This window comes from Thermobia domestica, chromosome 8 (genome assembly GCF_964235325.1).
Source record: "Thermobia domestica chromosome 8, izTheDome1.hap1.1, whole genome shotgun sequence".
Lineage (NCBI taxonomy): Eukaryota > Metazoa > Arthropoda > Insecta > Zygentoma > Lepismatidae > Thermobia > Thermobia domestica.
In genome coordinates this window covers 7038049-7055291 of record NC_137461.1, presented here as the reverse complement: position 1 = coordinate 7055291, position 17243 = coordinate 7038049, and the positions used below count along the sequence as shown (strand labels likewise).

Genomic DNA, 17243 nt, shown 5'->3' with positions numbered 1-17243 from the left:
GTTTGAATCTGTTGAGCCCTTAATCCGTGAGATGCTCATGGTATTGTCCCTGAATGCATGTTGGATCTTGTAAATCGTCTTCACTTGGATATCCCAAATCTTTGAGCAAAACTTAATTTACACGCGTTGCTCAAGTCGTCTCATCATTTGACATTAATTGGAATCCGTCTAGCGATTACTATACGTCTGTAATTAAAGGATAACGGTCTCGACCGACGCCTTGTGTGGACAAGCAAAAATTCATCTGCACTACAAATGATGTCCTTGCTTCATCTGTTTACGCATAAAAAATGGTTCGGTAAGTTTTGAACATACCTTGTATAAAACAGAGTTTTATGAAATGTGATCTCTAAGGCAGGGCAGATAGACTTGAAAGTTTACTTTTTACAACTATCTTATTTACTTGTTGGTAAATGTATAGAAAAATTCTAATTTTTATTTGACATTTGTTGTTTCAGATCTCTCAGCACCATGCTGCTGCCTGGCGTCTGGTTACTGAAACTATGGCTGTTCCTCTTGGCTGTTGATTTGGTTAGAGCGTTGCAGTCCGAGCAATGCCAGCTGCAAACGCATGAAGTTGTAGTGAACACTGGAGCAAGTGCATTCATAGGTAATTATGAACTATTTTCTACATAGAGAACATAGTTTAAGCATAAGAACACTGTTTATCTGTACCTAGAGTAGATTCAGAAGCTCATCTATAAACTACAAGGTTGTGAGTTGTCTTTGCAACTAGCCTAGTAATAATAAGTTGCGTTTTTTTATTCTTTCTTTCCTCAAATGTTACAGATCTTTAAGGTGGAAACAGTGTTTTATGAAAACGTTTCTGATTTGACCCCCTTTTTTTATTTCATTTCTTCGCGTTTCGCAGTGAAATGCACACAACAAAACTTTATAGTCGAGAGTCTAGCCGAACAGAAATAGAAATCATTATAAATAAATTAAAGAAACACAAATCTCGGAGTGTAGACGAAATTTCAGTTGAGTTAATTTTAGCTGGAGGGGGAAATTGTGCAACAAGATACACAAACTTATTCTCCTTATCTGGAACAAGGAGGAATTGCCACAAGAGTGGAAAGAATCAATTATTGTTCCAATTTACAAGAAAGAAGATAAAAGTGATTGTAATAATTACCTAGACATTTCTTCTCTGTCAACATTTTATAAAATCTTCTCAAACATCCAATTTGCAAGATTGTCCGATACGCAGTGAAATTATTGGAGATTATCAGTGAAAATTTAGGCAAAATCAATCAACTATTAACCAGCTATTTACCACTCGAAAAATACTTGAAAAGAAATGGGAAAGCAATGCCCGAGCACATCAGCTACTTATTGATTTTAAAAAGGCCTACGACTAGGTTAGGAGGGTAAATATTGTACAACATTCTTACAGAATTTAGAATAATTACCAAGAAAGCTAGTTAGATTAATTAATATGTGTTTAAATGAACCCCAAAGTAAAGTCCGAGTAGCAAAATTCTTGTTCACGAGCTTTCATGTTGATAATGGCCTGAAACAGGGATATTAGTTGTTCCCATTATTATTCACTTTGTTCTGGGATACGCTATAAGACAAATCAAAGACAGCAACCAGCGCCTAGAGTTGAATGGTATTCACCAGCTTATGGCGTATACTGATAATGTAAATATAATAGAGAGTGATAAGAGAACAATAGAAAGAAATGCGGAAGTCTTATGGCTTACTAAAAGTAAATTCAGAGAAAATTAAACACATGGAAGTTTACCGGGATCTAATACTGCATATTATGCATGCATCAAAATATCAAATAATACTTTCGACAAAGTGAACACTGAAATATCTAGGATCAATATTAACAGACCAAAACCATATCCACGAAAAAATTAAATATCGACTAAAAGCAGGGAATTCGTTTAATTATTCGGTTCAAAATCCTTTGTCATCGCGAATTCTGTCGAGTAATTTGAAGCAAAAACGATGAGAATGCTTGTTGTGCTATGTGGTAATGAAACGTGGTCGCTTACTCTGAGGGAGAACATAGACTGAAAGTATTTTAGAACCAGATCTTGATGGGGCCCAAGAGGAACAGAAATGGGGAATGGTAACTGCATAATTTGTACCGTTTACCAAATATTGCTAGGGTCGTCGAGTCTAGGAGATCTGGTGGGCAGGTCATGTAGCCAGAATGGAAGAAAGTAGGAAGGCTTTGAAAGTTTTAAATGGAAATACAATCGGAAAAGGACAGTTAGGAAGACCTAGGAGCAGATGGGAGGATAATATTAAGGTGGATATTGCAGAAATAGGAATACAAAGTAGAAATCGGGTCTAATTGACTAACGATAGAAGTCAATGGAGAGCTTTTGTGAACGCGACATTGAACCTCCAGGGTTCCATAGACCATAGAGTTAGTTTTAGTTTAATGTGACCGTAATAATGTAGCAAAGTAGTAGCTACTTCTTCGAAATATGACTGTTTAGTTTCAAATAAGGAACATGTTGTTACCTCATTTGCAAAGTAAACAGGGGTGGTATATATTTGTTTCTCATGGACAACGAAGGAAATTACATGTTTATAAGTGCACCTCTGCGGAAAATTTGTACTCTGCTCTCTTTATAAGATTCGTGTTCTCACACATATGTCCTAATGATACATACTGTTCTCTTGTCCATTGTCATTAGATTCAACGTTACAAAAAAAACATTACGTCGACGAAAAAAAAATATATAGCCATTCAGGAAAAAAAAACAATAAAAAAAATTGTGTGTCCCCATTTTTCTTAACGACACTTGTTAAACAAAATAAAATATATGGTACAGTCGTAGCATGGGGAGGCAATATGCGGACTGTCTCGAAGGTCGAAGTGTTATTATGATTTTTACGAAAGAAGGAGAGAGAGAGAGAGAGAAAAAAAGTTAAAATTCAGAGGTCACGATCGTGACCTAAAACAAGTGAAATTCATCACGCGATCTGTAATTTTAGAACACTATATAAACAAAAACGCCTTTTTTTTCGTAAGAGGACCAGCTTTGGAAAAATAATAAAAAAAACTTATTTTTCTTTTTTTTTTCTTTTGGTGTTGTCTCTTGCGAAGCAGTTTTGAAATATGTGTCGTTTTGTCAACGCCCAAAAGTGGTGAATGAATTATACAATGTTGGGGTCGTTAGGGCAACCAGACGTCGCTATGTATAGTCTGGACATTCTTTTATTTATTTATTTATTTCTGAGGGGGCTTTGTGGTTTAGTGGTAAAACCCTTACCTCTGGTCCGTGGGGTCTCTTGTTTGATCCCCGGCTAAGTAAGTTTGTGGTGGACAACATCGTGTCCGTGGGTTTTCTCGGGGTACTCTCGTTTTCTTCCACATTCTCGTTCCACCATTTTTTCCATTATCCAGGCTTGTCTTAATCATCGTCTCCTTAGCCTAAAGAATATAATTATGGGACGTTAAATTGAAAGATTTCCTTTCTTTTTAGTCCTAGTCACGACTTTTCTTTTTCAACTGAAGTGTGGACGTGAAAATGTCCGTACTTTTTTTTTTTTTTAACCAGCCAGTTATTTTTATTTTGCAGAGTGATTGCTATTTTTTTCTTACAAAATTTATGATTCATTGTTAACACTATAATTTTCCATATTCACATTTACTAGTTTTAAAGACCCGCCGTTTCCAGGTATTAATTCAGAACTTGGATAAGGAAAAAGCGAGCACCCACCGTTGCCGACTCTTAATTCAGGAGGGGGGCGCGGTGGCTCAGTGGTGGAGCGTTCACCTCCGGTGCTTGGGGTCCCTGGTTCGATCCCAGCTCGGGCCGTGTGGACTTTGTGGTGGACAAACACCGTGTTCGTGGGTTTTCTCGGGGTTCTCCCGTTTCCTCCCACTTTCATCATTTCACTCATTATCACCGTCTCCTTTAGCCTACGCGGCATAACCGTGGGACGTTAAACTTAAAGATTTCATTTCATTTTCATTTAATTTTCTTAATTCAGGACTATGATTTAAAGGCAGGGATAAAAATGTCTTTATGCCATTGCCCAGTATTTATCCTATGGTGTTATGTTGGCCCGCACAGCCATAACGTAATTAATATGTTTGCGTACAGGCAAGGCGTTATGGAAACGTGCATAAGTTTTCAAATACATTTTTCATACTCACCTCTTCCGCCCCACCCTTCCGAACCGAAAATCGAAAAAAGGCTTCCTATGGAATTAGACTTGGTAGAGGTCAACAGGGTGGCCAAGAAGTCCTTTTACGCTCAATATTACATTGTATCATTAAATTGTATAAAAGTTAATGAATACTATTAATATTAGAACAGGCTATCTGTCATATTTTGCTTTGTTTCTCTTCATCGTGCAATTAACACTAACTTCATTGTTGTTCCCGGGTGGCAGAAAAAAAATGCGCGAACAGTCCAGTCCAGTGAGTTCTGATAGCGCACACAAGCAATTTTCACTTAGTTCGGTAAACACCTGAACGAAATATTCCCAAATTATTGGACGTTTGTCACAACAGCTTCCGGGTCCGTTAGTTTGATCGCCAGTTATCACAGCATTTGACAATGCACTCTGGGGTATTGTGAAAGATAAGGTACGACAAATCCGATACACCGATAACGAACAATTGAAAGATGAAGTTTGTGCAGCTCTCTAGCCGACGTTATATGAGATAAGGTAGAGCTGTATTGCTTAAAGTGGTATGGTAAGTCACTACTCGGGTTTGTATCCAAGACAAGCGACCTTCCCCTAGAATTGAACGCTGGACAACGCGCACAGAAAGCATCAGGATGGTACTTACAATTCGTTGTCCTCCTCAGCCCTACAAAATTTTTTGTCCCCTTATTTGTTCGTATTCAGTTATGTGTAAGAAAAAATAGAAAAAAAAATGGCACAAGACGAAACATCATAGTGTGCTTCTAGGATACAAACCAAAAGCAAAAATCACTAAAACTACCAAATACTAGTCTATAGAAAATACAACCGAATATTCTCAATACAATCAACGCGTTTCCAAGTACAGTTAATCCGTTTCCAGGCTTAGTCTCCTTTAAATTTCTCTTTCCTGGATTTTCTTTCTTTTTTTTTTCGCATCCCATGCTTCAATCTCGAATTTCTTAGAATGCTGCCTCTGGAAATTTAACGCCCTGTCCAGGACCTATTTGGCCTGTTTGTAAATAGGAGCCTGAAAAGCATGCTTGTTAATTATTTGTCCACAGAGGGGCGCTTCTCTGTCCGATAATAATCGTGTTTTTTCACCAATATCTCTAGACTCTCAATATTTCTTGTTATCTTTGGTAATATTTAAAACTCTAAGTATAAGTGTAGGTTAAAGCATCAGTTCTTATCAGAAGTGGATTGTCCTTACTTTTTTCCTAAATTCTTCCAATGCAATTAAGTAAATATTCAAATTCAAGAGTCTCCATCTTCTAAGGGCTTAAGTGCAACACGTAAAATTTACTATTTTCTCCCACATAAGTTTACCATTCTCCCCTCAAATTTACCTTTCCCCCCCAAATTTAGCATTCTCCTCTCAAATTTACCTACTTCCCCAAATTTAGTATTCTGCCCTCAAATTTATCTATCTTTCCCCAAATTACCATTCTCTTCTCAATTTATCTGTATTTCCCCAAATTTACCATTCTACCTTCAAATTTATTTTCTTTCTGGGCCCAAATTTTCAGTTCTTCCTTGAAATTTATCTTTCCCTGAATTTATCTTTCTTCTCCCTAATTTAACATTCTCCCCTCAAATTCATCTTTCTTTCCCCAAATTTACCATTTCCTCCTCAAATTTACCTTTCTTCCCCCAAATTTATCATTCTCCTCTCAAATTTATCCTTTTCCCCCCAAATTTATCATTTCCCCGTCAAATGTGTCATTCTTTTTTAAAACTTACCATTCTTCCCTTAAATTTACATTTCTTTCCCAAATTTACTATTCTTCCCCCAAATTTATTATTGTTCAGTTTGATTCTATCATTTCCAATGAAAAATTATGCCTCCTCAAATAATCACATGGCCACAACTTTCACCATAAAAGTCGACTTTGGGCTATTCAAATTCACGTTAAGTCATTCTGGGTTTGGAATTAATTTATGTAAGAATGAAGTCTGACTAAAATAATAATAGCTTACATTAATTCAGTTTCGGCTATCTATCATTTCGTTCATCAGACACGTTAGACGATAACGTGTATGATGAAGGGAGTGAAACATTGTCGAAACTGACAACACAAAGTTATTAATACAGGGTGTTTCAAAAAAGAACTCTACAACTTTGAAAACTCATATTGATTTATTTATTTAACTTACAGACATGCTTTTTTTTGGCATGGGCGCCCGAAGGGAAGGGCAGGGTGGAGCCCGAGTCCCCCCTGGCTCACGAAAATGTATTAAATTTCTTAAGATTTTTTTAATACAAATAAAAATACCGAATATAATATAGCAACAAGGAATTTGAGCCCCCCTAGAAAATTTTCTTCGGGCGCCCATGGTTTCTGGTGTCATTTTGTAGTAAAGTACATCAAGGGTTTTACCTTATTCCTAAAGAGGTTCAATGTAACTTCCATTGGTGATGCGTTACACATGCCATCTGAAGCTTCATTTACTTTACAACGTTTGCAGATGTACGGGGACGACCTGAAGATTTGTTGTGTCCAGTTTCAATAAAACACTAATGCCACTGATAAATAATAGGCCTACTGGAAGGATCTTTACCACACTTTGTACGAAAATTACGTTGCACAGTTGTCGCAGACTTGGATTCTTCAAACTAAAACACACAGCTAGCACGCTCGGGACCAGTAAAGGCAGCCATCTTTGCTGAAATTGCCGCTAGCGCTCGTGGTGGCTTCTTTCTGAACTAGTTTACTACGTGAGTCAGAATTTAATGTATTTTCCTACAAAATGACACCAAAACCATGTCTGTAAGATAAATGAAGAAATCAATATGAGTTTTCAAAGCTATAAAGTCCTTTTTGATACAATATGTATTTTGCTTTTGCCGTATTTTGATTGTTTATTTCTCAAGAGACTGACTTACTAAAAATAATACAAAATTTACCATTTTTCTTTTACTTGTTTTTCATAAGTGAAAGGAGATAATGAAATGCAACTTACTACAATCATAGATAATGTTATTCTACAACAGAAGATATGAACCTGAAGAATTTTTAGTATTGCAAGAATAACATTTTCCCCAAAATCTAAGTTAACACAACGACTAGAGGAACGAACTCAACTGCATTTGATTACATATCATGTAGTCTTGAAATTCTGTGAACTACTTTTTAAATAATAGTTGTATTTAGTTTCTAATAAACAAAATAGTTTTAACATACAGTTATTAATTTAAATAATAATATTATGTAAAAAGTAATTAATAGGATGCCAGGCTCTTAAGACATGTTTGAATTCGGATTTAAGCTCGAGAAAACCTTGGAGGCTGCCACAGAAACATGGAAAGAAATGCACGTCTTAATGCGGAAGAGTTTTATAATGTGACATACAATAAATATCATACTTAACACGCAAAAGTGACAGGAAACAAATTGTACTTACACAAAACATTTATCCACAGGATGCGGAAACCTTTCTCACATGATGACCAAGGCCACTTCGTTTCTGCATTTCTTGATGCATCATTTAGATGATGTTATTTTAAATTTTGTTTTCTATCAAGGGCGATCATACAATGTTAGTGTACTCGTCGTTTTTAACTGCCAGTTACGACAAAAAATTCTGCGGTACTACTAGGAAAACAGAAATTATTCATTATTATCAACGTTTAACGAGAAAGCATTTGACCAAAGACGAAGCATATAGCAATCAATAGATCTCTAACCTGAACAAAATGATATGGATGGAACACAGGGGCGGATCCAGGACGGGTTTCTGGGGGGGGGGTTGTAATACTTCTACTTAGAGCTACTTTTAAGACCTGCAAACTCTGGGATGGGTTTTATTTATATATAAAATAAGAAAGTTTCCTGTTCTCAGAGGGGTGGGGGCGATTGCCCGATCGCCCCCTCTGGATCCGCCACTGATGGAACATTATTACATAACATACTATAATAATAATAATAATAAGTATACATGTTGGTGGTAAGAAAATCAACTCCATGAAACAGCTTCTCGCTAACCCTTATTAGTTTTACTGTATGTAGATTAATATTAGAAGCTAAAGTTGTACTTGGATTTCTATCACTTCCGACCTGAATAGAGAGCTAAGGATGACGATTGAATGTATTCTTGGAACATTTAAAGGGTTGCACGAAACAGCTTACCTCTATCTGTAATGTGGGCTATAGACGCACACACTTGCATAACCAACTTGCATGAAAGATTTGTTTCATCATGCATGTTGGAAGAATTTTTTGCTGACACACGTACCAACTTGCTGTCCAACTTAACTACCTTAGCAGAGGAAAGAGTCATGTGATTTCTTACGCTGTCGTGATTGGCGGACCTAAATATAAAACAACCAACTTGCATGAACGAGCACATACACGGTAAACATGCATGAAGAACGGCAAAACCATTATGCATGTTTAGAGAAGATTTTGAAAACTTTCAATATGCATGAACGAGGCCACACACGATCAATTTGCCTGCGGTTTTATCATTTTCATGCATGTTGGAAGGTTTCTTCATGCATGTGTCTGCATGTATGGACCCCTTAAGAGATTTTGTTTTACAGTGATGAAGATTAAAATCGGGTGAATCGCCCGACCTGCATCAACGAATTCGATTCGTAACTTCCAGCTCGCGCCACGTGAATTTTGTGGTGGACAAACACCATGTGCGTGGGTTTTCTCGGTATTCTGCTGTTTCTTCCTACTTTCTCCGTTCTACCATTTCATTCATTTCTCATCATCACCGTCTCCTTTAGGCTAGCCAGCGTATTTGTGGGACCATTAAACTGAAAGATTTCATTTCATATTCTTCGATTTCTAACTTTTCAGCTTCTACATTTTGACCAAAATTTATAACAATTTCATCAAATAGTTCTTGAGATATTTCTCTTTCGCGCTGAGAGATATCCGTTATCCAGACAACGGTATATTGTACAAATATACGGATTTTTTTTTTTTTTTTTTTTGCTCAGATCGCGCCTTTCAGTTTCGGCACCTGAAAGTTTAACCGAAACAGGGCTATCATCATTTCAATCTTCTTTGCTTTATTATTTTTTCATCATTCATTTGTTTTTCTATTTGCACAAGGGTGGACAGGGACGAGGGATAAGAAAAATGGACGAAACCACAATACTAGGAAACAACAAAAGATAAATTTACACAAAATCAACAAAGAAAGAAAAAAGAGAAAAAAGAAGAAAAAAAAAGATTTTTTTTTAAATATAAACTCCTAACTACCTAATATTTGTTCATCTTCTAATTTTCCTATTCTATTCTATTCTCGACTCAAGTTTAGCTTACACTAGTCTTCAATTGTTTCATCCTCGTTCCTTTTATCATACTTAGCCTTTCTCGTATGTTTATCATCATCTTCATAGGTCTAGGTTTCACCTGCATGATAGGCTTTCCACTTAGTTTTTATGATCATCTTCCTCATTAACTCAGGTTTCTCCTGTATGATTACCTTTCCACCTATATAATATCCTTTCCAACTATTTATGTATTATCATCATCTTCATTAGATTTAGATTTTATCTGTGATGGCCTTCCACCTATATAATAACCTTTCCACCTAGTTTTTGTATCATCTTCATTGGATTTAGGTTTCACCTGTATGATAGGCTTTCCACCTATTTTATTTTGTTCTTTTTATTTTTTTGACATTTTTTAAATTAGGTTTCCTTCTGTGTGATTTTTTAAAAAAATAAATTTTTACTACATTCTTCTAATAGAGGATGTTAATATTTGCACCACTGAACTCAGCATCATTATTGCAAACTTACATTTAAATATTGCACGCTAAAATAGGCACTGCACACTCCTGTGTGTGAAAACACTTTTCCGTAATAAAAAGAACATATCACTATCACCACACTGCACACTACAACACCCATTCACTTTTCTGCGATCGCGCAAACTTTGATTTTCTTCGGATATGTTCACTGCGGAAATCTGTACGGAGCATACGTTATCCATAGGCTACATATCTACTGCTTTTTTCCGCTTAGATGTTACATTGTGCCACTGCAGGATGTCTGACATCTAACAGTCTTCCGTATATTATACATGGTATACATGTTATATACGTCTGCTATATGCTATATACGTTCATCTGTATGTGAGATCCTGACCGCCTATATATTGTAAGGATCCCCACATCATAACAGAAGCACATGTTAATACAACACGTGTTATTGATTGTAAACAATGAAGCAGACGAGAAGTCAACACGGAAGACACCGGAGGAAGCCGAGAGGTGACGAACCTCACGAAAGGACCCGAAGAGGACACATAAAAGAGCAACCACGGTGGGACCTGGTATCATTTGACCAACTGAGTCAACTAACCAACACTTGCTCCGAGGTCCTTAACACGAGGTCGCATTGGACTAGGGATCCTCACTACAACCAAGCCTCACGAAGCTGCCTTTAGCTGAGGGGGTTTTCCTTCAAGACTCACCAGAACCTTGCAGGTGCCTTGGAGACTGCTTTGAGAGAAGGAGCACCGTGGAAAACACCTGTCTCCCTTCATCTGGTCAAATAAGAAGATAGACACTATTTACTCTTTGTAATCAAAGACATTTGTAATTAGAACTTTGTAATAAAATTGGTGAAGGAAAAAGACTCGCCCGGACCGTCATTTAGTCTCTACCTATAAAGTCATTACAACATGTTTTTATGTTTTATACGGAAAGTACGTATAGATGGAACACTTATAAGGAAAGTATTGTAAAACATACGTTATCAGTTATATGTTTGGTGCAGGATGTTACGTATAGTCGTACGATAGATGAAACACTTATAAGGAAAGTATTGTAAAACATAACGTTTTCAGTTATATGTTTGGTGCAGGATGTTACGTATAGTCGTACGATAGATGGAACACTTATAAGGAAAGTATTGTAAAACATACGTTTTCAGTTATATGTTTGGTGCAGGATGTTACGTATAGTCGTACGATAGATGGAACACTTATAAGGAAAGTATTGTAAAACATACGTTTTCAGTTATATGTTTGGTGCAGGATGTTACGTATAGTCGTACGATAGATGGAACACTTATAAGGAAAGTATTGTAAAACATACGTTTTCAGTTATATGTTTGGTGCAGGATGTTACGTATAGTCATACGATAGGTGGAACACTTATAAGGAAAGTATTGTAAAACATACTTTTCAGTTATATGTTTGGTGCAGGATGTTACGTATAGTCGTACGATAGGTGGAACACTTATAAGGAAAGTATTGTAAAACATACGTTTTCAGTTATATGTTTGGTGCAGGATGTTACGTATAGTCGTACGATAGATGGAACACTTATAAGGAAAGTATTGTAAAACATACGTTTTCAGTTATATGTTTGGTGCAGGATGTTACGTATAGTCGTACGATAGATGGAACACTTATAAGGAAAGTATTGTAAAACATACGTTTTCAGTTATATGTTTGGTGCAGGATGTTACGTATAGTCGTACGATAGGTGGAACACTTATAAGGAAAGTATTGTAAAACATACGTTTTCAGTTATATGTTTGGTGCAGGATGTTACGTATAGTCGTACGATAGATGGAACACTTATAAGGAAAGTATTGTAAAACATACGTTTTCAGTTATATGTTTGGTGCAGGATGTTACGTATAGTCGTACGATAGGTGGAACACTTACAAGGAAAGAATTGTAAAACATACGTTTTCAGTTATATGTTTGGTGCAGGATGATACCTATAGTCGTACGTATAGATGGAACATTTATACGGAAAGTATTGTAAAACATACGTTTTCAGTTATATATTTGCTACCCGATGTTACGTATAGTCGTACGTTAAGTCCAAAAACTACAGAATTCACGCATGTAATCTACGTTTCTACGTATGCTACATACGTGTTTTTCTCTGTGTGGACGGACGGACAGACGGACACAGGACAGACAGGGCAAATATATGAAAAAAAAATTGTTATAGCAACTTCTTAGAAATTAATTAGTGGAGTCTATTTGCTCGTTACATGAAGAGATTGAAACAAACGATCCCTCCTAGGCAAATGTGACGCATGGGTTCCCGAAGAAACAAAATTCAAACATAAATTCTTTCCACTTCAAGATCCTTTCCGTTGTTTCCTACCTAAAATCTGAAACTACGTAATCTGTAGTTTGTAGGGCACATTTTTCTAACGCTGTTCTGTTTCATGTTGAACAAAAATACTTAAAGGTATTGCCACACGCATTTTTTCGACAAAGAAAAAGAAAAAAAAACAATTTGTTAAGAAAAAAATACGAATGCTATTATCACAAACAAAAGAATTTTAACATGCTAATTTCAAGGTCATTGTATGAAATGAATATGGCGAGAGAAAAAAAAAAAACTGGATGAGTCATAAAAGATAATTCAATGAATTTCAGTAGGTTAATAGGTATGGTCTGATTTTTTCTCGTTTTTTTTTCTGAAATTAAATAAACTAAAGAGTCATTTTCCCTCATTGTTTAGTGAAATGCTGTTTTACAAAAGTTATTTACGTGAGCAGAGAATTGTAATACAGTTAGTTTCTTAGTATCTTTGTATAAGCATATAACACACACAAGAAGATACAATTCCTTGTTGTATTATTTTGGCCCATACATTTGTAAATGTAGGTCTTCTTTCTACGCCTTTGTCTTCTTTAACATTTATTTTTAAACATATTTCTATAGGGGAAAAAAATTCCAAAATTCAACAATATTTTCATGGATTCTATTCTACTCAATTTTTAACCTTTTATCCGTAATTGTATAAATAACTTACAAGAAAAAGCTTTAAATATTTCAAAAGTAAATTGTAATTATCTTCTAAATTCTTTATCTGTAAAGAAAAAAGTATTATATAATTCTCTTTAAATTTGTTTTCCATATACTTAAGTCATCTATCTTACACAAATCATCGACTAAGTTCATGCATTGACAAATATAATTAACAAAAATTTTAGGAACGTTAAAAAACGGATCAAAAGATTGCAATCTTGGTCAAGAATTTTAGGAATGATCCAAAAATGCATCAAATGATTGTGATCTTGGCCAATAATTATTTTTTGGATCAGGGGCCACAAACATTTTGAACGGCCCCTTAATCGAGTTTTGGTATTTTCTACGGAATAAGAACGTCATACTGAGTTAAGTGATAGTTTGGGTTTGGTTACACCATATGTAGTTCTCCAAATATAAGCCGTGCAAGAAAATTTTTGATTGAAATATATTGGATCTTTTGATCCCAAAAAAAAATATTCGCGAGTACACGTACTTTACTATTTCATCACAAATACAATAAGTGCATAACCTCAATACAAATCAAAAATCAAATCGCTTTCCTAAATGAAAAAAAGTTGCAACCTCTAATTCACCAAAAACAAACAAACAAAAACTCCAAAACCGTAAACGAAATCCCAACATTATGAATACAGAAAAGAGTATCATTTTACTAAATTTATATTCTCCATTCTTTTATATTTTACATCATATATGTATGTTCGTTTCATATTTGTCAATGCCTAATCAGTATTTTATCCAGTACTTAAGAAGTTTCATCAAACACAAACGAAATTGCACACATATTCCTCCAAAATATTAATAAATATTAATATAAAAAAGATCAATAACTATCTTTATTTAGAAAAATGGTTATTGCTATAACTACAATACCTCTCGTATACATTCCAATATACAGGATGTTTCTAAACAAAATCGACAACGTTTGGAAGGTTATTTCTGACACCAAGATAAGACAAAAATATAGACCAACCTGGGTGGACAAATGCTTCCTTTCGGAGTTATAGGCTGCCGAAAACATGAAAAAAATCAACTTTTTATTTCCACAGTTCCAAAACTGTGGAACCTACCGTAGTCGGGTCAAGAATTTACTTAAGAACTAGTATGTGCCTTATTCAAATATCCAAGTTTTAGAATCCTGTGGTACTCACGCTACAATTTTTATAGAGGTAGTTTGGCTATGGGCATATAATTCGAAGTACTCACCAACTACTACTATTAAAAATGTTGCGGATGTACCGCAGGATTTTGGCGCATGGATATTTGGATAGGGCATAGTATATACTACTTTCTAAAAAAAAAAAAAAAAGAAAAGAAAGAAAAAAAAGAAAAAGAAAAGATTGACCCGACTACTGTACGTCCCATAATTTTAGGATCTATGGATCTTAAAAGTTCTTTTTTTTCATGTTTTCGGCAACCTATAACTCCGAAGGAAGCATTTGTGCACCCAGGTTGGTCTATAGTTTTTGTCTTATCTTGGTGCCAGAAATCATCTGTCAAACGTTGTCGGTGCTGTTTTGAAACACTCTGTATGTTAATCTTAAACAGATCATAGCGTAAGCGCAATATTAGTAGCGTTTAATATCGGGATGGAAATAACCACTCTCCCGGGGCGAGTGGTTCTTTTGGTGCGGGCGAGTATTTAATATCATACCGAAGGTAAGTAAATTATTTCTATTGTGTGATGTGGGCTAGTGGCTTTTTTCTCTTGGACGAGTAAAATTTTGTCGCTTATTTGCATCCCTGGTTTAATAGGAAAATAATGTCCAAAGATAAGGCGTATTATGGTTGATAAATTTTATTCAACTGAACACAATTATATCAGTCAGTGTAAGTCATCATCAGGGGCGCACTCACAGGGTGTACATTGGGTCCAGAAATATACAATATAAACTTTTCTTGACCACAAACATATAAACCTAGCATTTTAATATATAGATTAATTTATTGATTTATGAAAGTGACACCATTGCCAAAGCCTTAAATTTGTCACATAAATACGTTAATAAACAATACATGAAAACTATATTACACAAAATTTAAAGAACATGCAAGGTGCAACATCATTTATTGGATACAAAAGTTATGTAAGCAATATACTTTACTTGCATTGAATTGTCCAAGGAGAAAGAACAAAAAATAACTAATACTTTGACATACAGATTTAAATTACAAAAATGAATAAAATGTTACATCCATTTGTTAGACCTCTTTTAATAGTGGAGACACCTCATTGCTAGTGCTTATCGCTGTTGCGCGGGGTCCCCGATACGATCTCAAGCCAGGGCTGGTTCTACCATATGTGTAACACGAGCATTGCACAGGGCGGCAAAATCTGTCATAATTATATTTTATTTAAAACTAGCAGCGTTCACCCCGCTTCGCTGCGGTCACCCCGGAACGCAATAAACTTTGTTACTTAGATAATTTTTACTTTTTCGCTTTCAAATTGCAGTAAATGTTAAAATTATAGCGCCTGTCATTTATGTTAACCCGCCGAGTCACATGGTCATGCGGGTTGCATATAAATACGTTTATTTTTACCTATGATGAACTAATAACAAAGGATTTGTACGTATGGACACTTGAATGGTCAATTATCTCAAGACACTGGTAATTAAAAATTAAAGTGATATGATAAAAACCATCTAGGGTCCAAATCCTAATAACCCCCCAAAAATGAAAGAAATTGGTTCAGCCGTATTAGCGTGATGAGTTCACAAAGGATTTGTGCGTTCTCTTTTATATATATAGATAAATATTTCTTATTGAAAACAGACTTCATGACAATTGTAGTTAAATTTACGAAGCTGCCGACATTCTATTTGAATACTACATTCATAAATCATGTTTATGTCGCATTAGTTTAAGATCACATGGACATTGCTAAAGCAAATGGTCAAACAAATCCCAGCATGAATTGCTTGATTGTTGTCAAGTACAAGAACTCAATTCTCGAACAGTAGCGAACACCTGTTCCATTTAATTAGTTATCACATTTTTAATATGAAAACTAATCTTGTCTTTGTCACATACAAGTTCTTTATCATTGAAGGCGGAAACAAGTTTTTTAAAAAATATTTTTAACAAATATAGAAGGAAAATCAAGAAACAAAAATAAAAGGGCTAGTTGCATTGGAATTGCAAACTGATGTATTGAGATTGAGCTCTATATTGAATTCTATAAAAAGGTTTACCATATTTCCTATGTAGCTGTGTTTGCTTTATCTTTCACTAACATAATAGATTATTATTTAAACAAAAAACAGAAGGCAAGACAGGATTGTATTTGTAAGAGGCCATTCAGAGTGCGAGTCCCCTTTCCTTCCTCTTCATTGTTCATGATTGGGTACCATACTTAAAATCGTGGTTTATAAGATTAGCTCTTTCTGGATAAATGGGGACCGTAAATAATGCCATTAAACAGAACGGTAAATTGCGTAGGGCTGGCCCTGTCTCAGGCCATGAGTTTGTGGATAACATCAAGTCAGTTGGATTTCTCAGGTTTCCTCCCAGATTCTCGTACTACCAACTCTTTCGTTGATCACCCGTCTCTTTTAGATTATAGGGCATCACCGTGATTCATAAAAATGAAAATTTTCCCTTCATTTTCATTTACCAATCAACTTACTGGACATGAACATACAAACATGATAAAACAAATAAATAAAATAAACAAAACGATTAATATAACTAGGCGAGTTGTCTTGTGACTATAGAGTACAGTTAGCATATGTGCCTCAGGTGTGGAAAGGGGAGCCAGAGCGTCTCAATGGTTTGCCCTTCCCGCTGGTCTAGTGGCTTGAACGTCCGCCTTGGTGTACGGGGTCCCGGGTTCGATTGCCGGTGGGAGAGCCTTTGGAATTTTAAGTATCCTGGATATGTATGTGTGTTTGTCCTTGTCGAATTTGATAAAGGTTAAAGAAACCTTGTATACGAGATGATCGGTTGATCTTTTTTTTTTTTTTTTTTGAAAAAAAGTAGTAGAGCGCTTACCTGTGGTGTGAGGGGTCCCTGGTTCGAACTCCGCTCAAGTAAATTTGTAGTGAACAACTTTGTATTCGTAGGTTTTCTTGGGGTACTTCCCATTTTCTCTTTCCACTAATTCTCCCATCATTATTTCACTTGCTTTAATCATTGTCTTCCTTAGCTTGATCACATAATCGTGGAACTTTAAACTGAAACATTTCATTTTCACGAGCGGAAAGTTCTTGTTTGATTCGAGGTGCAAGTTCATGTAATTCAAATCCTATATCACGCTGTAGGTCCATGCGTCATACCCTCGTTACTGAACAAAAAAGACCAAACTCAAAATCGCCCAATCAAATGTAAATTAAAATGTTTATTTTG

The 17243-nt window shown here is 35.5% G+C and overlaps 1 protein-coding gene across 1 annotated transcript in view; it reads left to right on the top strand.

Moving 5' to 3' along the window:
* LOC145692669 (uncharacterized) overlaps positions 1–17243 on the top strand; it is a gene marked incomplete in the record, with an annotated part of 211323 nt that overhangs the window by 105661 nt on the left and 88419 nt on the right. The window contains 1 exon segment of the mRNA XM_081768044.1: positions 459–610. Coding sequence (XP_081624170.1) covers positions 472–610 — 139 coding nt within the window.